The 22,257-nt window shown below is 44.1% G+C and overlaps 1 protein-coding gene and 1 pseudogene across 1 annotated transcript in view; one reads left to right on the forward strand and one right to left on the reverse strand.

Annotated features, from left to right (window-relative positions):
• Window positions 1–8,439, reverse strand: part of LOC101585510 — a 16,357-nt pseudogene extending 7,918 nt beyond the window's left edge.
• Window positions 8,440–8,857: 418 nt separating this feature from the next.
• The window catches only part of Pde6c (phosphodiesterase 6C), a 49,386-nt gene continuing 35,986 nt past the window's right edge, over window positions 8,858–22,257 (forward strand). The window contains 7 exon segments of the mRNA XM_004625486.2: window positions 8,858–9,337; window positions 14,567–14,719; window positions 14,816–14,905; window positions 15,832–15,972; window positions 19,099–19,173; window positions 20,728–20,792; window positions 20,892–20,958. Of these exon segments, the coding sequence (XP_004625543.1) occupies window positions 8,858–9,337; window positions 14,567–14,719; window positions 14,816–14,905; window positions 15,832–15,972; window positions 19,099–19,173; window positions 20,728–20,792; window positions 20,892–20,958 (1,071 nt within the window).

Here is a 22,257-nt window from a genome sequence, read left to right on the forward strand (position 1 = left end):
AAGGCTTCAGGAGCCTGCTGAGCCCTGCACCGCCAGGTGGAGCTTCAGCCTGCCTCTCACCACACTGTCCAGGAAGCCAGGCTGAGCCCATGACCGCTTCAGGAGCCTCAGTGACCCACGCCCCACATGTCTAGGAGCCTCACTGGACTGAGCCCCATCCCCCAACCACTGTGGAAGCCACACTGAGGCCTAGAAGTTGCAGAAGCCTCACTGAGCCCTGCCTTGCCTCTTCCCACCAATAAGCCCCAGCCAGTTTCCAAGCCTCACCAATGGGTGCCCCACCCCCACCATCCAGGGAGCTCCACCCACCCTGAGCCCAGGTTCTCTTCAAGAGCTTCAAAAATGTCAAAACAAAGGAGCAAAATGCAATCTCAGGCCTCCAGCCCACCTAGAGCAAGTCCAGGAGACAAGCACATACAAGAATTTGGAAGTCACACACCTAAAATTCTTGAAATGATAGCAACTGGGGCTGGGGAGATGGCTCAGTGAAATAAACACTTGCCTGGTAAGTGCAAGGGCCTGAGTTCAATCTCGGGTTCCACTAAAATAAATAAATAAATAAATAAATAAATAAATAAATAAATAAATAAATAAATAAATAAGATAACAACTGAAGCAAAGAAACAACTCCATCAGGCTATCAAAGAATAAAATCATAAATAATCTCACAGGTTAAAAAGAAATGACAATAAGGAATCACTCAGCACATCTAAATAAGACATAGATAATTTTTTTAAAAAATAGAGGGGAATAGGACAATAACGTAAGCCTTAGATGAACAACACAGGGAAGAATTACAATGCATGAAACTAATTCAAACAGATAGCCAAGAAATTAAGAATTCCCTTGGCAAAACCACTTGAATGAAAATGAAGATAAAATTTCAGATCTTGAAGACATAGCATTGTAGCTAATGATTGTGAAAGGGAAGATCTCTTAAAAATAATAAGAAACTAGAAAATAGCAATTCAACAGCTAAAGGATGATGCAAAGAAAAACAGTAAGAGACTGGTAGGTATCGGTGAAACAGCAGGAGTCAGCACCAATGACATAGAAACATTATTTGTAGAAGTCGTAGCAGAAAACTTCCCAAACAGGAGAAGAGAATCTGAGCCCACCCTGGCAGCAGCATTCCTAAGTCTTGGCTGCCCAACCTCACCCTGAAGACTGCTGAGAGCCCCAGTAGGCCCAGCCCCACACCCCCTTCTTCTGAGTCCCAGCCACGTGTCCTCACCCGGAAGCTTGCCTGGGAGACCCAGCCTGGCCCCTAGCACTATAGCAGGAGTTCTTCTGAGTCCCCTCACCTGGAAGCCTGCTAGGGATCTGGGGGGCCTCTCCCAGCATGTCCCACCCCCGGCAGAGCTCAGCTGAGCCCCAGACAACTCCTCATCTGGAGGATTGCTGAGGATGCACAGTGAGCCTTGCCCTGCCACCCTTGCCCTTGTTGGAGCTCAGCTGAGCCCTGGCTTCCTGTCATTCCCCAGGAAAATTGTCACAGAGACCTGAAACCAAGTGCCATAAGAATGCCACAGGGACCTGCGGGAGCCTTCATGAGCCCTACTCTGTGCCAACGCACCATCAAGAGAGCCTTGCAGAATTTGGCCTGCACTCATCAGCATCAGAACCTTCTCGAGCTGTGGCATGCCCTCCCCCCACTGAGGTGAAAGCCTTATTGAACCCCAAAGAGCAGGAGTGTGGGTGAGCCTACCCTGCCCTCCCACTCTCCTGAGAGGCTTGCTCGCCCACACCCATGCCATCATGGCACCGTCAGGGGGAGCATAGGGAGATGCAAAAAGACAAAAAGAAGGAGCAAAAAGCAATCTCAGACCTCCAGCCCACCCAAAACAAGTCCAGGAGACGAAGTCATAGAATTTAGAAGTCACACGCCTGAAGTTTCTGAAATAATAGCAGCTGAAGTAAACAAACAATCCCATCAGGCTATGGAGGAAATCAGCTCAGAAATAATCTCTCAGGTAAAAAAAAGGAAATGACAACAATCATGAAAGAATTGCTTGATACATCTAAGGAAGACATAGATTAAAAATACATAGAAGGCAACAGGAAAATGATGGAGACGTTGAATGAGAAATACAGGAAAGAACTAGAATGCATGAAAGAGATTCAAATAGACATCCAGGACATGAAGAATTCCACTGAAAGCTGGCAAACCTGCTTGAGTGAAACATAAGACAGAGTTTCATACCTTGAAGATAGCATGGCAGCTATTAAACACGAAAGGAAAGATCTCTTAAAAATAACGAGAACGAGGAAATAACAATAGAACAGCTGCAAGATGATGCAAAGAAAAATAATTTAGACTAATAGGTATCAATGAAACAGCTGTAGACAATACAAAAGATATAAAGAGAAGTAGTAGCAGAAAATTTCCCAAACATGGGAAAATAATCTGATATACAGTAACCAAAGCATATAGAACTCCAGCTAGCCATAATCAAATTAAATCTACACACAGACGCATAACAATCAAAATCCCAGAAATTGAGCAAAAGAACAGAATATTAGAAGCTGTTAGAGAGTGAAAGCAGATCCCCTACAGGGAAATCCCATCAGAATCATGGCAGATTTCTCAACACAGATCATCAAATCAGGAAGAGCTTGGCATGAGATACTTCAGGTCCTGAAAGAAAACAACTTTCAACCCAGATTGATGTATCCTGCAAAAATATCTATCAAATTTAATGGAGCGATTAGGTACTTTCATGACAAAGAACAACTGAAGAAATTCTTGATCAACAAACCAGCACTACAAAGAGTACTGACAGAGATTTTAGAAAGAGACAAACAGGACCACACCTCTGACAACAACACAAGAGAACAAGCAAATATAGCAAGCAATTAAGCAGAGGAAAAGTAGGAATCCTACAGTAGGACAACAGCATGACAAATACAAACCAATGCGTGTCAGTTATCATTATCAACATAAATGGCTTCAATTCACCAATCAAAAGAAGCTGACTGGCAGAGTGAATAAAGAAACAAAATCCAACAATATGCTGCATGCAAGAAACATATTTAACTCAAAAAGAAATTAATAGACTGAATGTCAAAGGATGGAAAAGAATATTCCTCCTGACAGGAGCCCAGAAAAGAAGTAAGGATCTCTATTTCCGTGCTGACAATGTCAACTTCAAACCAAATGTGGTTAACGGAGACAAGGAAAGTCACTACATATGTCTTAGGGGAAAAGTGCAAGAGGAAGAGATGACAATTATATATGCACCCGGTGTAGGAACGCTTGTTCCTACACTATCTCTTGTGTCAATTGGGAGGATGTTAACTCCCAGTTGACACAAGAGATAGATCAACCATGCCAAAAGTGAGCAAAGAAATAACAACTAAACCGAACTTGTGAAGAAATGGACTTAGTAGCCCTTTACAGTGTTCCACCCAACAGCATCAGAATACATATTTTTCTCAGCTGCCCATGGGACATTCTCCAAAATAGATCATGTGCTAAGACATAGAACACGCTTAAGTAAATGCAAAGGAATCAAAATTATCCCAGGCATATTATCTGACCATACGGCAATGAAACTGGAAATTAATGACAAAAGAAACAGCAAAAACTATATAAACAGAAGGAAACTAAATAATACCCTCTTGAACAATCAATGAGTCGCAAAGAGAGTAAACTATATTTACAATCTAACGAAAATGCACATGCAACTTACTGAAACTGGAATACAATGAAAGCTGTCTTTTTTTGTATACAAGAACTTATGTTTATTGCAAACAAACAAAAAAGAGAAAGGAAAAGAAAGAAAATGGTCAGAAAAGCACAACATGTAAGGTTAACTTAAAAACGTCTTACATTCTGCCCTAACGGCAGCATAATTAATAGCAACAAATGGGCCTCTTGCTGCCTGCCGCAATCAGAGAGTGTTTTTGCAGACCAGACGAGCAAATGTTGTGAAATACGCCGTGTGGAGGAAGGAGGCTTGGCGGGGTCTTCACTGCGGCTTTGGGTTCCCTGTTTCCCACTGACATTCCCTGCATGGCCTGCCGGGACAGGTGACTTCCCACTGGGGCATCCGTAGCAGCTCTCACAGGAGCGACCTAAGAGGGGGTTCTGGGGCTGGAGCGTGCTTCCCACAGCTCCATTCACACTGCCCGGCTTGCCGTTGCTGGTGGATATTTGGTTGGGATTTGGTTTGTAAGTCGGGATATACTTGTCTCAGTACTCTCAGCTTCTGCAGCTTTTCGACGTTTCTGCTGCACGTATCTGTCAGTAGTCTTCCACATGCAATAATATTCAGAGATGCAAGTCAGTGATTTCCAAGGGAGACAATCGTGACGTGAGTCACTGAAGCCTTTGCCATATTTTCCCAATGCTTCTTCAAGTAAGCTAGCTTCGGAGGCTGGCCACTGCTCCATTATCTCTGCATAAAACAGGTCCCCCAGCGGCACTGAGCCACTGAGTGCGCTGCTCAAGCCAGAGCCAGGTCTGTATCATGTATCCACGGCATGAAACAAGGTGGTGTCTCGGGAAGCGGCGGCAGCGCTCATGTGCAGGCGCGGGCTCGTGCTACAACTAAACACCGGTCAGTCTGGCGGTCCCTACGTGGGCTATTGGGATCCCAAACTCTAGCCTCCAGTTGCGACTGTCCCTTCTCCTCTGAGTCTCCTTCCAGGAGCATGTCTGGCGCGCGTGCTGGGCCTCTAGGGCCCGCTCAGCTTTCACCTTTGTCAGCTAATAATGTTTCCACTGAGGGGTCTTAGACCAAGGCGTAGAAAAAGCGTCCTTTGTCAAGATTTGGCAACACCGATTCTGTCTCATTCAAAAGGGCAGCGCCGCATTGTTTCAAGCAGTGTTTCTGTTTATCAGTCAAGTCAAGCTCAACTGTTGTTTCAGATTCTCCCTCATCTTCCCTACCAAGCTTGTCGCAAGCATTATAAGCGTATTGGAAATTTCGTCTTCTATAAAAACACACTGCGTTGGCTTGCACGTTGCCACCTGCAGTCTGGCTGAGTTCTTCTGTTCTTCTAATTGGTGAGGGTTGCTAGAGGAATTGTCAAGGCAGACGGAATCTTATTTCCCTCTTCTGCACAAGGCGGGGAAGGCGGCGGGGGCCCAAGGCCAGGCTGGCTGCACTCCCCACCTGGGCCTGCGGCGGACCCCCGCCCACAGAGTGCGGTTCTTGGGGGTGGAGGGCCAGAAACAGCGGGGAGGAGAAGGGGAGGTACGGGTGACCCTAAAATCAGGCCAGTCGTGCTGGGCCAGGCCAGAGCCCCGCCCCCACCCCCACCGTGCACCCCCTGGAAGAGGCGCAGAGGGGGAGCCCCAAGCTCCTCCTAGCGGGGGGCTTGTTGGTCCCTCCCCCGGGGCTAGGGCATCCGCTCCAGCCTCCACCCGGAGGCCCAGCCTGCGAGCCCAGCGGGTGTGGGGGCCACCGAAAGCTGTCTTAAGAGGAAATTTATAGGGATAAATAGTCACATCAGGAAAACAGAATGAAACCAAATAAACACTCTTATGTTGTACCTCAAACTCCTAGAAAAAGAAGAGCAAGTCAAGCCCAAAGTCCAAAGAAGGTAGGAAATTATAAAGATCAGAGAAGAAATAAATGCAACGGAGACAAAGAAAACAACACAAAGAATTAATGAGCTGAAGAGTTGGTTCTTTCAAAGAATAACTAAAATTGATAAACCCCTAGCCAACCTCATTTTAAAAAGGAAAGAAAATAAGCTCATGCAATGAGGAATTAAAAGGGTGAAATCACTACATACTCTACAGGAAATTCAGGAGATTATCAATACCTATATCCAAAATCTTTACTCTCACAGAATGGAAAATACAGAAGAAATGGACCGATTCCTAGATAGGTATGAACTAAATTCTGAATAACCCAATATCAGCCAATCAAATTGAAAATTATATATATATATATATATATATATATATATATATATATATATATATATATATATCCAACAAAGAAAAAACAAAACAAAACAGGTCCTGAAGGATTCACTGCTGAACTCTACAGGACATTTAGGGAGGACCTAATGCCAACTCTTCTCAAGTTCTTAGAGAAGCAGCTCCCCAAACTCCTCCAGGAAGGCACGTAGAACTCTGATACCAAAACCAGAGAAGGACCCAACCAAAAAAGAGATCTACAGGCCAATGATCCCTAATGAACATATATATAAAATCTTTAATGAAATACCAGCAAACAGAATGCAGCAAATCACCAAGAACATTATATAGCACGACCAAGTGGGATTCATCTCAGCAATGGAAGAATGGTTTAATATATGCAAAACAAGGGCCAGGAATATAGCTCAGTGACATAAGCACCTGCCTAGCAAGAGCAAGGGCCTGAGTTCGATCCTCAGTACCACAAAAATACAAATAAATAAAAATAAAATTATATTACCTTAACAGAGCCAAAGACAAAAATCACATGATCATCTCAATACATGCAGAAAAAGCTTTTGATAAAGTCCAACACTCACACTTGATAAAAAAACAAACCCTACATAAAATTGAAATAAATGGCCTTTATCTCAGTCTGATAAAAGTCATCTAGAACAAACCAACAGCCAACATTTTTCTTAAAATTGAAAGCCTTGACTTTAAAATCAGGAACAAGACAAAGATGTCCACTGTAATAATTCTTGTTCAGTATAGTTCTGGAAAGATTAGCCAGAGCAATTAGACAAGAGAAAGAAATAAAAGGAATAATGATTGGAAAGGAGGAAGTGACATTATCATTATTTGCAGATGACATGATACTGTATATAGCAGACCCCAAAAAATCCACTAAAAGACTTGTAGATTAGAGAACCAAATTCAGTAGCATAGCAGGACAAAAAGTTAATACTCCAAAATTGATAACATTTCTATGCACAAACAACAAATTCACCAAGAAAGAAATTATGGAAACCATACCCTTCACAGTAACACCCAAAAATGTGAAATCCTTAGGAATCAACCTCACAAAGAAAGTAAAAGAATTATACAGTGACAATTATAGTACTCTGAAAAAAGAGATTAAAGAGGATTTCAGAAAATGGAAAGCTATTTCTTGCTCCTGGATAGGAAGAACCAATATTGTGAAAATGGCCATATTTCCAAAATTGTTATACAGAGTCGATGCAATCTCACTGAAAATATCATTAGTATATCTCACAGATATAGAGAAAACATTCCTAAAATTCATCAGGAACCACAAGAGACCTAGAATAGCAAAACCAATCCTTAAAAACAAAGGAAAGGCAGGAGGTATCACAATCCCTGACTTGAAATTATACTACAAAGTTACTATGATAAAATCAGCATGGTACTGGCATAAAAATAGACCTGAGGATCCATGGAACAGATTAGATGGTGCAGACACAACTACACACTCAGCCTTGTTATCTTTGACAAAGGGGGTCCAACATTCTCACTGGAAGGAACATACCCTCTTTCATAAATAGTGCTGGAAAAACTACTTTCCACATACTGATGCCTTAAAATAGACCCATGCCTAGCACCATGCACAAAACTACAGTCAAAATGGATCAAAGATTTAAATATTAAAACTAGTAGAATGAGCACAGGGTTCTGAGTTCAATCCCCAGTACTGCAAAATAAATAAATAAATATTAAAACTGAAACATTAAATCTTCTGGAAGAGAAAGTAAGTAGAAACCTTAAGGACACATAGGCAGGTAAAGAGTTAGTGAGCAAAAGTCAAACTGCGGGGCCAGCGAGATACCTCAGTGGACTAAGCAAGCACAGGGACAGGGTTCAGTCCCCAGGACCACAAACCACACAGGCTCTGCCCACAGGCCCGCTGAGCTGGCCACTGAGACTGGACATGATGGCACATGCCTGTAATCCCAGCACTGGCAAGGCTGAAAACAGGAAGATCACTACGAGTCCGAGCTGCTGCATAGTGAGACCCTGTACCAGATATATACATGTAAGATTCATTTAAAGAAAAATAAAATAGGAATCGGGGGGATGGTTCAGTGGAATAAGCGCTTCCCTGGCAAGCGTGGGGGCCTGAGTTCATTGTTGAATCCCTACATTTGTTTAGTGAAAGTCTGTATCGTTTCTTTTTTTTTTTTTTTTCGGAACTGGGGATTGAACTCAGGTCCTTGCGCTTGCGAGGCCAAGTGCTTATTCCACTGAGCTATCTCCCTGGCCCCAATCATTTCTAATCTTTTTTAAAACTATTTTTTGTTCTCTTTACAAAGAGACAGTAGTTTCCTTCAAAAAGAAATAAAAAGGAATGGATTCACTCTTATGCTGTGCTGATGCCAAGCCCTTTCATCTCCCCACAAGTTCACGAAGTTCCTATGGAAACAAGGAAAAGTCCTAAGCACTTCCTAGGTCTGAACCCAAGTACTTCTGACAGGGAACATACGGGAATGACTTAAATGACCAGGTAGTGCCAGTTAATTACCAGTTAAGGGGTGTGATGTGTCCATGGTGATTCTTTCTCATGGCCAGCAGCAGTTCAGTTTTTGTTTGCTTCTTTATTTTTTGTCTTTTTTTTTTTTTGAATAGTTGCTTCAACCTGACAGTAGCCTGGCTGATCTAGAATTCTCTGAGGATTCTCTGAGGATTTAGGGGCTAATACTATTCAGGGACTTAGTGTCCTGAAGAACTCTTTAAGCCTGTGCTTCCTGAATCCCACCATAAGCCAAAGCCTTCTGTCACGTCTCAGGAGTTACAGGCAGTTTGAGAGCTCCGCCAAAGCAGTTTTCTGCTCTGCCCTTGGTGGTCTTACAAAGTACTGTCTTGGCTTTCCTCAGTAACTCTGACCATTATGAATTTCCCGTTTGGCTCCTGCCTAAGGTAGCACTCTGAGGGTCTTCCTTTCTGAACAACAAAAGAAGCCACACCATGGGTGAGATCAGCCAAGGTACTGTGGAGAAATACCTTGAGGAAAACCCTCAGTTTGCCAAGGAGTACTATTACAAGAAGCTTCATGTTGATGCAGTGGGACAAATCTTCAAGAACAGCCAGGCAGGAGTCAAGACCAGCATGTCGTTTCCTGAGCTGACACAAGTAGAGGAGTCTGCCCTGTGCCTGGAACTGCTGTGGTCCCTGCAGGAGGAAGCAAGCAGCGCTGAGCTGATGGCACACAGGACCCTGCAGAGGCTGGCCCAGCTGCTGCAGGCTGACCGCTGCAGCATGTTCATCTGCCGTGCCCGCAATGGCACTCCAGAGATGGCCTCCCGGCTGCTGGATGTCACCACGACCTCCAAGTTTGAGGACAACCTGGTGGTCCCTGACAGAGAAGTTGTGTTTCCACTGGACGTTGGGATAGTGGGTTGGGTTGCTCACACAAAGAAAGCCCTCAATGTCCCTGACGTGAAAAAGGTAGGTGGTCCTGACAGTAGGATGTAGGTTTTGTGGGGTCGAGAAGGGAATCAATGAAAAATGACAGTATCATTCCTGTGGCACTGATTCGACTAAAATGTAGGAAGAGTGGGGAGCGGAGTAGAACAGCACCCAGGAGCACCCAGGCTTGGCCCTTCCAGATTTACCAAACCAAAGTGCAAGTTTCCTAGTTAAAGCTAAATCTCAACTGAGCAATGAACAGCGCCATATGCCCTGTGATGCTGACATTTGGTCAGGCACTCCTGCCTGGGCTTGGTGTGCCCCACACGCCCTTCCGCAGCTCCTCCATTGCTTGGGTTATTCCCCTTTCGCACCACCAGTCAAGCTGCTTGGTCCCCTTGGAGATCAGCCACATGTCCAGTCCAGGCCTAGGAAGCTGCTCTCGTGTTTTTGTTCACAACCCTCAGAGACGTGCAGGTCTTGGACGTGGATTAGGTCATAAACTGATTTTTTCCACGTGTAAATCAAATATGCAGAAAGGAAAACTTCGCATTGGTTGAAAGTGGAAGGTTCAGACTTTTGGCTTATATTACAACCGTGAACTTAATGCTGCTTCAGTGCGTCTAAGCCGTGCTCTATAACTCAGATCTATCAGAAGTGAATTCCAGTCATGTAAGTGGACATTTGAACCATCCTGAAGACCAAAAACAGCACACTGTGCTAATATAAGACATTGTTATACTCCTTATAGAAACAGAAATATAACTTTTTTCTTACTATTGCAATATACTCATTTTAGAAAGCAACATAAAAGGCTAATAATTCATGGTCCCTTCACTCAGACTGCAATTTCGTCCTGACAGCCCCTTCTTACATGCAGCTTCCATAGCTATGATTGACTATCATCAGAAAGGGAGAGATAGATCGTGATGGCGCTGAACTAAAGGGAAAGGAGCAGCCCTGAAACGCTTTCGGTGCAAGTGTCTATGGGCAGCATGTGACAAGGGCAGCTGGAGAGGGACAAGGATGACCCTAGACTGATTACAGGAGGAGGCTGCAGAGGCCTGGGACTAGCTTGTCAAACATTAGCACTATTGGGCAGACAACTGGCAGCCCCTCTTAGGCACAAGGGCTGTGGTAGGCTCCTAGCATCTTAGTTCTTTAGAATGACTCCTTTCCAAGTTGGAACCAGCTTAAGCATGCTTTTTGAGATGCATAAAACTGCTTCCAGTGACTAAACTGATGGATGCTCTTAAAAACAAGCTTGTTGTATTTAGCTGGGCATGATGGTATACACCTGCATTTCCAGCACTCTAGGAGGCTGAAGCAGGAAGGCCACAAGACCAGGCCCTACTTGGGGAATTTAGTAATTTAGCAATCTATCTCCAAACTCTTCTCTTGGTCCCATCTGTAGACTCTGTCCCCACACCCTGAGATTTTCTCATGGGAATATGCTTCTTCAGTCTCCATTTGAGACTACCTCCAAAGGGACTAGAACATATAAGAAACAGACATTCAAACAAATGGTGTCTGAGAATTTCTAAGAGGAGAGATAGGTCAGATGATTTCTGTTGTAATGCTTTAATGAGCTCAGTTTTCCATATTGAGAAGAAAATAACAGACTAAAGCAGCTTAAAAGATGAGGGAGTGTTGGCCTGCTGCTGTCCAGGGCGGGCATTGCTGCGTGGAAAGGGCAGCTCATGGTGTGGGCAGTGCTCTGTCTTGAGGACTCTTGCTGTTCTGAGGGGCAAGTGAGTGCTGAAGATAGATGCCCGCTTGAGGTCGGGGTGGAATAAAAGCCCTCTTTACTCTCCATTTCTGCTGATTTTAAGCTTTTTTTTTTTTTTCAACTAGAATGGTGCTTTTCAACTCTGTTCCTTGAAATGAAATTGGCAGCCTTCTTAAAAATATTGATGTTCAAGACGCTCAGTAGATAGGAGTGTAGGCTGGGACATGGGTGTTATTTTTAAAGATTCCTTGGGCAATCCTAGTGTGCAGCCAAGACTGAAAGAAACAGATACATTGGGTGAGCAGACACAGGAGGATCGTGGAGTGTTAGAGATGTGCCTCACCCAGCCCTCCTGTGGCAGGTGGGAAGTTGGGGTCACACAGCTGTATCTCCCCAGAGTCCATGGTACATGTGGTGAGAGGGCAGCAGTGGAACGGAGACCTCCCGGCTCTCTAGCCTCCACCTTCCCACTTGCCCGACAGCCCTCCTGTTTCACCATGCTGTAGACACTGAGGGAAAATCTGCAATCAGAAAGAGGTGAAATTCTTGATTCATTCTTTGCTTCTTCACAGCACTTGACAGCTTAGAGCATGTCTTTATATTCCTAATCCTACTTGATTCGGACAAACACCCTTTGAGGGAGACAAGAATCAGGCATATTTCCATCTGTGAAGTAAGGATCTACTTCAAGTCAGGCAGACAGGATGTGTCGGGTCAGGAACCATAACCTAGCTCCTGAAGACCTCGCTCTTTCTCCAGCACCACGAGCCACAGGCATCTTTCCTTTGATTAACAATGTGGGTGCAGCTGGGAGAGAGACACCAGACAACAATATTCCTCAAAAATACTAGATGATGTCAACCTTGACGATTCATGAAGGCGGTAATGCAGAAGCCACTCCGGGTAGCACCAAAAAGGACTGCATGCAGAACCAAGCCTGAGATAGCTCCTCCATGCAGACTGAATTTCACCCCTGAGTAACAAAGATGACCAAATGCACAGCAGTGCCTGACTCATAACAGCTGCTCTCTACCACGGTGACTGTGAAGTAATCATCACGCTGTAGGAGCTGGGCGTGTGGTGTAGACAACCAAAAAGGCCAATGATTAGTGCCTGCTTTAAGCAGATTAAAGGCAGGAATTAGAAATATGCTCAAGTTAATTATTTCTTTTCTTTATTGGAAAAGCTGTTCATTAATGGCACAGGCATCCTAAACCTGACTGTGCTTTCAAATAAAGCCATAAGAGAAGGCTTTCTAAATGATTAACCAGGTGTTTACAGCTCTCTTCCCCTGCACTCTCCTTTCCTTCCCTCCTATCTCTCTGCTTCTTGATCCCAAGGGTTGACCGTGTTTAATCAGGACTTGGGTTGCCCTGAGATCAGGAATGGTCAGCATTCTGCTGCTCTGAACAATGTTCTTTAGTCACCTTCAGGAACTTGTTTGGAAAAAAGATCATCTAGAGAATCCGGAATCAGAAACCCGGGATTTGCTCAAAGGAGCTCTTCTGAGGACTATTTATGCTAGTGAAAATAAACACTAGGAAGCCTCCTCTCCCCTGCCTGGTAATTTGATGGATGGTTTATTTAAGAATTTCACACCCAATAATAAAAAAGCATTAAATTTAGAAGCTTATGAGCCATTTTCTCAAACATCGAATGAAACTCAGGAGCATATCCTTCGAGTCCATAGTAAAACGGTAACAGGCTTCGAGGCTGGAGAGTAACACGCGTGTGAAGGGCTGCCCATCCCACCCTGGGGCGCGCTGTCCTGGCGTTCCCTTTATTCTTCTAGCGCCCAGGATCGCTGCCTAAATGACGGTGATCATAATCTGTAACGGGTAATAGGAGGACACCAGCATTCGAGTTGGCCCAGGCGAGCAGTGGATTAGAGAAAGAATTTAAAAACCTCTAGAGACATCTGGCCAAAGGGCGAAGAGAGAAGTAGTAGCAGAGAAGTCAGGAAAGCAAGGTAGCAATGTGTGGCCTGAGTAGTTTGGACCCTCAAAGGGCAGATCCGTGGGCGCGGGAGGTCTACAACTTGATAAGGACATCTAATTTGTTTTAAGTTTTCTCTTTGCGTGTGTGCAGGGTCTCACTACCCAGCCCACATCAGTAGCGATCCTCCTGATGTCTGCCTCCCAAGTGCTGGGATTACAGGCACGGCGCCCGGACTCCATCTCCGGCTCTCGCGCCCCCGGGGGCGGGCCGGGCGGCATGCGGAGCCAGGGAAGGAACCCTGGGCCCGGCGCTTACCTAAGCAAGCGCTTACTCCGCTGAGCTCTACCGCATGCCCTCTAATTTCTTCAGTGACTAGAATGGGTTTAAAAAGTGGGACTGGGGTTTGATCAGATAGCTCAGCAGACTGAAGTGCCTGCTTAGGCAGAGTACAGGGACCGGAGTTCGATGCCCGGCCCCACCCCAGGGTGCGCTGAGACCGTGATTGAGACCCGGCGTGATGGGCGTGGGGACACGCGCTTGCAATCCCAGCTCTTGGGAGGCTGAAAAAAGGACGATCAGTACGAGTCCGAGCTGTGTAGGGAAACTCTGTAGACCCTGTACTAAATACACTTTTTTAAAAAAATTCATGAGGGGAGGGGAGAGGAGGGGAGCGGAGAGAAAAGGATAGCAGAAGGAAAAAATGACTGAAAAGGGGAAGTACCTGACTGGCAAGAAGGCGAACGTCTTACACCGCGGAAGCAAGAATGTCAAGCTCTTATAACAACGACTTGCTCCAGTAAAACCGCACATACCTGTTGATCTGTGTAAGCCAACAGACTTACACATACGTGAGCATCTACAACATAAACACAACACCAAGCATGATTAGTTCTGTTTTCGCTGTCTGTGGCGGGGCACACTAAGCAGCCGGGATCAGCAGAAGCCCCTGACGGCCTGAGCGGGCACAGCGTGTGGTACTGCGCGGCTCCCGATGAGCGCATCTCCCTCTGAGCTGGTCTGCAGCGACGCCTGGTTTACACAATGAACGTGTCATACAAAAGTTAAAAAGTAAATTTCATAAAAAGCAAAAAAAGACACTCTTCATCCAAGCATAGCAAAAGACATAGAGACACACCACGTAGGCAGCACTGAATTCCACAAGTAGGTACACGGGGGGGATTATTGGTCCTCTAGCTATCACGACACGTGGACGGGCTGGCTTCAGTGCGCGCCGCAGTGTCACAGTTCCAGAGGGTATGGGACCTCCAACGCACTCCTCTCCGCCTGGTTGCCGTGCTGCGCAGAGCTCCTGCTCTCCAGCATCTCACTCGGCTCTACGTGGGGGCACCAGGGCTTCCCCCCAGCCCAGCCTCAGACTGCCTTGGACACAGCCACAGCTCAGAGGGGCTGCTTATTCTGCAATGGGTGACTTCATCCTACACAGCCCTAGGATGATGCTGGCAGGGGAGCTCATTAGGGCCTTGGTTAGAACTCATTAGTGCCTTGGTTAAATCTTGGTACACTTTGAACTAGAGAGAATGGCTTAGATCTGCTGCTCTACGATGCTGTGATGTTTTGGCAAACATGAATATGTTTTTCAGAACAACCATTTTTCTGACTTTATGGACAAACAGACTGGATATATCACCAGGAACTTGCTGGCCACTCCAATCATGATGGGCAAGGAAGTCCTTGCTGTGATTATGGCAATAAACAAACAAAATGCACCAGAGTTCTCCAAACAGGATGAAGAGGTAATGTTGAGCTGGGCATCCTGGGGGTGGGGGCCATCTCGTTTATAGCCAAAGAAAGTGACAGCAGTATAGCTTCTTGTTGTCTGTCCTCTCCAGGTCTTTTCCAAATACCTCAGCTTTGTTTCTGTTGCCCTGAGGCTTCAGCATACCAGCTACCTATACAGCATTGAGTCCAGAAGAAGTCAGGTAAAGGCAGAGTGGCAGCAGTCACTCCACGCCGACCTGTCCTAGCAGTGGGGCCCAGAGCCGCAAGCCCAGACCCCCTCATTCCTCTTGGGGAGCGAAGCTACCGGGAGCAGATCCCCAAAGCTTCCACCCTTGGGGTCTTCTCGTGGTCTCCTGTCCCTCTCCTCCTCATGGCCCAAATGGCTGGCCTTTTTCTGGTCCAAATCCTGGGTGGCCTTGGTTTCTCCCCCATGAGACAGTGATGCTAATTTCGGCACCTACTTCATGCAGATGCGAGACTGTTAAGGAGTCGTGAGTTCTCACGCGTTGTGCTCTCTTAGTGGGTCATGGCATAAACGTTAGTGTTAGGAGCAAGCCGCTGCCTTGACACTCATCGTCTGCATGAGGCAGAGGATAAAGAACAATACGTACGCAGGGTGCTTGAGCCTGGAGCCTGCTCCCCTCATCTTCACAGCGCAGGAGTAGGCCTCGGGATGGAGCTTCGGCAGCCCCTTTCCCATTCTGATGCTCCAGGGCAGGTTACCTCTGACCAGCTCTGTATATACGAAGGCATCATGTGACATTCTACCTACAAAAGCCAGTGGGTGACAAATGATGGATCCTCCGCCCAAGAACTGTCTCTGCGTTCACCATGAGAGCACTCATCCTTTGAACTCAAAACATTTGGGCGTGGAGACTAATTATGGCTTCACTCACCCCCCAAACCCAAGACGTGGCAAAAGTCTGAACACAATCCCAATTAAAGAATAGTAATTGGATATATACACACTCAGACACAGCGCTGCCTTGTCTAATGACATGCATTTAGTTTATTTGATTTACATATGTATTTAGCTTATTTGATACACCTCACTTTCTTTGAACAAATGCTCTACTTTTCTGTAGTGTTTGTTTCTAACTGTTGTCTCTTTACTACCTACTTTCAGATCCTTATGTGGTCAGCCAATAAAGTATTTGAAGAGCTCACAGATGTTGAGAGACAGTTTCATAAAGCGCTGTACACAGTGAGAACGTACCTGAACTGTGAACGCTACTCCATCGGCCTGCTGGACATGACTAAGGAGAAGGTCCTGGCTGTTTCGTACATCTTGCCCCGCCCAGAATCACCTATGAAGTGCTGTCACGTGAAATATAGTCAATTGAGAAATATTCTGTGTACAGAATCAGTCACGATAGGTCATAAAATCCAGTGCCAACAAAGGTTGATTCAGAGATAAAATTGTTTATTTGAGAGTGAAAGTGGTAAAGGTGTGAATTTTGGCATTTCTAATCCTTTTTTGTATTTGTCATCATTTTATTTTAAAAATTAATTAATTAATAATCCTTATTTTTTAATGTATTTAGTGCAGGGTCTCACTACAGAGATCAGACTCATCATGATCTTCCTGTTTTCAGCCACCCAAGCGCTGGGATTACAGGCGCGCCACCACGCCCAGTCTAACAATCCTCATTTTAGATCAGTTTTAGTTTTAGTTAAAACTTTGAGGGGCCGGGGGAAATGGCTCAGTAGAATAAGCGCTTCCCTGGCAAGCGCAAGGGCCTGAGTTCAATCCCTGGTTCTGTCAATAAATAAATAAATACATAAATAAATATAAAACTTTGAGGACTGGCCAAATAGCTCAGTGAATTAAAGCTCCTGCTTAGGCAGACGCAGCGGCTGGGGTTGATACCAGGCCTGCCATACCAGCCCCGCCCCTGCCACCCGGGTGCGCTGAGACTGTGATTGAGACGGGGCATGGTGGTGCGTGCCTGTAATCCCAGTTCTTGGGAGGCTGAACACAGGTGGAAAACTACGAGTCCAATGTGCATAGTGGGACCCTGTAGACCCTTACTTAAAAATACAAAAAAATATAAAAATTAAATTAAATTTTAAAAATATATATATATTTTTTTTCAGAACCGGGGATTGAACTCAGGCCCTTGCACTTGCCAGGCAAGCACTTATTCCACTGAGCCATCTCCCTGGCCCCTAAAAAATAAAACTTTGAGCAGGGGCTGGGGAGATAGCTTACAGGTCTAAGGGCAAGGACCTGGGCTTGATCCCCAGTTACCGCGTGCTGTACTGGCCCCAGAGCCTCAGGCACACCGTGCTCACCACCAGAACCAGGCGTGGTGGTGATCTCAGCTCTTGAGGAGGCTGATATCGGTGGGTCACTGCAAGTCAGAGCTGTGTACTGAGAGCCTGTGCCAAGTAAAATAAATAAATAAATAATTTTTAAAAATTCAAAACATTGAACAGAAAGTCCAAAGTTCCCATAAATGTGCCACTGTCATGCCCTCCCCACCGGTTCCCCAGCGCTGTTTCTTGTTTCTCTATGTTGCATTTTGGTTTTGTGCGGTAAGTTTGTCATAGTCGATGACTCAGCATTGTTACCTCGTTATCAACTGAAGCTTACCGCTTACCTTACGGCGCTCTGGCACAGTTCTGTAGCTCTGACGACTGCATAACGTCACCCGTCTGCTATGAAAATACCAAACAGAGTCGTTTAGTCTAGAACTCCCGAAGCGCTCCTACTTAACCCACTTTCGCCGACTCTAAACCTTTGAAAACAGCTCTTTTCTGCTGCTTTTATGTTTCCACCTTTTCTAGAATATTGTGCAATTGGAATCACTCTTGAGACTAACTTCTTTCCCTTAACAATATGCATTCAAGTTTCCTTCGTAGCTTTTCATGCTTCATGAGCTCGCTTTCAAAATTTTTTTCCTAAAAAATATCAAATTATGGTTGGCAACTGATTGCAGATAATTATGTGACATTTTGACATATGTAGACATCATGAAGTGATTGGTATGTTAGAATAATATGTCACCTCACATTCTTGTTTTCCATAGTGAAAATATTTATATATTATTCACCTTTTTATGCAGTAAGTCAATGTCAGTTCTCTGACTACTTTTTCTTTTCATCAACTTTTATAAGCTCCTTGATTTCTGGTTTTCTTGTCTGAAAATGGTGGAATCATTTTAATCAGGTGGAAGATTTGAGAAAACATACATAAAGCATATAGCATTAGGGTGGAAAGCGTTACTACCACTTGGACAGTTTTGTATTCGTAAAGTTTTAAACTTTAAAGGCAGAAATAATGAAATATTTAATATTATTCACAACATAATACTCATTCCTCCTCTTGTTTAATTCTGTTGGTGGTCTGGCAGTTCAATATAACTGATACTATATTATTTATGGTTGTTACTACCCATTTGATTTGTAGTTCTTTTTTTCAGAGTAATTATTCTAACTGGACAAACATCCAGTTAGAGGACTAGACATCAGGAAAGGTGGGTTTGGATCCTGGCTCTGGAACATTAGAGCCAATTATATTGGTCACAGTGGTTTTGCCTGTGAGGATTATTGGATCCAGCTAAAAGCATCTTTAACAAAGTGGTAGGAGTCGCGAGCACAGCTGTTCTGGAATGGCTCGTTCAGAATTTAGTACCATCACTGAAGTCCCAGATGCCTTCCACTTTGTCCTGGAAAGATTTTTGCTACCTGTAGCACATTGTGAGGTCTCCCCTTATGGAAACAAGACACCACTCAAAATAGGATACACAGACATGACACAACTGGAGACATTTTCTCCAAAGGTCACTTTCATCACCTTTCACCTGAGGAATATCTTTCTACAATCATCCTCAGCAGATTTCTGCTTCTTCACTGGCCAGAATGGGCCACATACCTACCTTCCGTTTAATTCAGGCATCTCACCTAGACCACTTAGGGCTATGAAGGACCCGTCTTCCATGGACGGATTACCACTTGGTACCCTCATGAAGTCAGCTTGTACTCGCAGGAAGAAGGGAGATGGATGCTAGGTGAGGCAACTGGTATTGTTAGCTGCTCTGAGTGACTTTGGTCAAACCTCTTCACTTACCTGCTTCTGGTTTAGTTATCTGTGAAGGAACCACTACACACTGAGTACTTTGTATGCCAGGGTAGGTGTTTCATGTGTATTTTTCATTTAATCTTCACAACAATCCACCTGTGTTAACTCTCGATTTTACAGATGATAAAAGTTGAGTCTCTTGTTCATAGTGCCAAGTTCACAAGCATTGTTACTGAGAATTATAGGTCACAGGTCTAAAATCCCATAACTATATCAATTAGCATAGACTATACAAACACATACAATTCAAATAAAGCACAGTAGGTAATCAACGCTTTGTTTAATGATGTCTAATATGATTTCCCTCAGGAATTCTATGATGAATGGCCAATCAAGCTCGGAGAAGCGGAGCCTTACAGAGGTCCGAAGACACCAGATGGCAGGGTAAATGCTGGAACCATCCTGACGCTGTCTGTACATGTTATCAGACGCTGAAACTAAAGGGCCACAGACCTAGGAAGGTCTGAATTTTCTTCCTGTAAATGTCTGTGGAAGCTTGAAGCTGCAAAAAGAGCAATAAACAAAGAGTTTGAGGATCAAGTCCTGGCTGTACTCCAGCCAGCTGGGTGACTCTTGTCTTAATTTATGGCTTAAACTCCTTAACGTTTAAAATAAAGCCAGGATGTGGTAGACCAGTGGTTCTTAACAGGGAAGGATGCTTCAGGCCAACTTCATAACTTTTTAAAGAAAGGCCTAGACCCATCTTCAGTTAAACAGGATTGGGGTCTCCAGGGAAGGACTGGGTTAGATTTACTATCGCACCTCAGTTCTACTTGACCCTAGAACTCACCAAACCTGACATTCATTGCATTTTTACAAGAAAAACTGTTTTGGCACCAGACACTGCTATCAGTCTCATGGTAGTTCACAGTGTAGAACTCCCACCTATTGATAGTTACTGTTCTATATTTTTATTAACTTTAACTGCTAACAAACAAGATTAGGAGTGATACCACTATGCCTAAAGGCTTCTATTATTAGCCTAGTAAAAGGTTAATATTTACTCCGTAAAATGTGAACATTATGTGGAGCTTTCACGAGTTATTTCTAAATACATTATTTGTTTTAAAATTATGCATTTTATTGCTAGTACATGAGATGATTATATTTATTTGGAGATGTTTGTACTTGTACATAACACATCTTACTTCTTCTTGTCCCCTTCCATACCCATCCCCCTGTTCCCTTCAAATCTTGATCCTTCCCCTGAAAAAGAAAATTGGAAAAAAATTGAAATAAATACACTATGTGTTATGGGAAAATTCATTTGTACTCATTGGTTTCAGCCTGAGTACCAAGGTGCGACTGTATTTCACCCTTGCCTGAAAGTTTTGTGGGGCCGGAACCATCTGTATTTTTCCATAACTATGTTCTCAGCAAAGGAAAGAAACTTTATTGGGATGGAGTGTGTCCTGCCTCAGGTTGTCCATCCGCCCATGAAGTAGACAGACTAGTACCCAGCTTTGCCAACAGATCCACTGAATTCTGCCTCAGGAACCTGTTCAGACAAACCAGCGCTGGGAAAGGCTGGGTGCTCCCTGGGCACAGTGTCCAACTGACGGCAGCTGAGAAGTACCTCACTTTGTCCTAATGAAGTTATGTAACACCAGGTACTTCTGGAGAAGAAAAAGGGATCAGTTAAGAGTGAAGACAGGCAAGCCAGTGATTTAGTAGGCAAAGATTTCTCTGAAAGCTCTTTGGGGGATTTAACTTCTTAAAACTCAAATTTAGTTCAGCCTCAATGAACATAAATAATCAATATTTCTGATCTGATAGCTAGATATGAATGGAAGTAATTTTTTTTGGAAGTAATTTTTATTATGCAGAAAAACAATGTGACTTGCAAACCAGGCACTGCGTGATTCTTGAAGCATGTAACCTTGAATGAAAAATGTTTTCTTTGGAAAGTAACACTATGCCCATAATCTTGTCTCTTAGGCAATAATCTTTTATAAAATCATTGATTACATTTTACATGGAAAGGAAGAGATCCAAGTGATTCCGTGAGTAGCGCCATGCAGCAGCCCCAGGAGCCCTGTGCTATTTCTGCGCACAATTCACTTCTCTGTACAGCAGTAATTTTCCTTCCTCTCACCTTCCAGGACGCCTCCTGCAGACCACTGGACCCTCCTTAGTGGGCTGCCAACGTATGTTGCCGAAAATGGATTTGTAAGTTGTTGGACAAATCTAAATTCTAAATAATGTGGCATGGAATTCTCATTAACTATAACATAGATACTGTTATCAAAGTAGGAAAGGAGAGATGGAACTTTAGAACCAGGCCTAAGAGAGAAGAGGGTTGGCAGTTGAGTAGGAATTAACTGGAGACTCTGAAACTCAACATGAAAACGTGTGGTCAGCGTGAGATTCACCCATCCCTCGACTTATTCTGCCACCACACAAAGTTCAGCGTGCTTTTAAACTCAATGACTATGATTCAATCTAGGTTTTATTTTATCTTTAGTACTTTGATTAGCATTTGACACATGAGAGAGCTAGACAACAGACAAATAGGATGTGCTCTTCTGTAAGTTTGGGTTTCTAAGATCTTTTTTTTTTTTTTTTGGTGGCGGAACCGGGGATTGAACTCAGGCCTTTGCGCTTGCCAGGGAAGTGCTTATTCCACTGAGCCCTCTCCCCGGCCCTTGATTTCTAAGATCTTGACCCAATTTTAAATGTTCTTGTCAGACTCACGCATAGGATAAAATATGCTTTGCTGACAGAAAGGTCAGAAATGAGGAATAAACTTTTTCTCTGTCCATTAAATGATGCAATGTATTTAAGTTTGTTTATAAAAATAATGGATGGCACAAATGATTTTTCAAATATGTTATAAATACTCAAAAACTTTGAAATATGTTTATATTTTCTTGGTAAGACCAGTACAAAAATAGTCGATGTGGTTCACATGCTTCTAGAAAGCATTTATCTTGAGGCCATGGGTTAAGAGGGCTCGGTGTGGTGGGCAAGGGGCCCACTCGGATAGACTGACAGGATTATTAGATCTTCAGGAACTTTTTAAGTCATCAAACTGCTGGCAACATGAACACTCCATGTGGGAATATTTACACTATGCAAGTGGGCAACAAACTCGCACCAGGGCTCTCCCAGCCCCTGCCCAGGACAGCCCATTCTACCAGTTCTTCTGGGGGTAAGATTTGACCCCAGGAACCTGAACAAATCACAGCCTTTTTGGACTTGTATTTCTTCATCAATAAGTGAAGAAGCTTAAACTGAATCATTAATATTCTTTCAGCCTTATAATTCTATAATTTTACGTATCTCCTGTACTGTTGGTGGGAAGACACTTTCATTAAGTCCCATTTGTGCAAGTGACCTCAGCTACAGTGAATTAGAATGAGCCAAAATGCAATGACTTCTTACCCATGGATGTGAGCAATAGCTTCCGAATTTCAGTAGTTGAAGCGATCAGTGAACTCTTACTCTGGTGCAAAAGAAAGGCTGCCC

Source organism: Octodon degus, unplaced genomic scaffold (genome assembly GCF_000260255.1).
Source record: "Octodon degus isolate 3935 unplaced genomic scaffold, OctDeg1.0 scaffold00010, whole genome shotgun sequence".
NCBI classification, from domain to species: Eukaryota; Metazoa; Chordata; class Mammalia; order Rodentia; family Octodontidae; genus Octodon; species Octodon degus.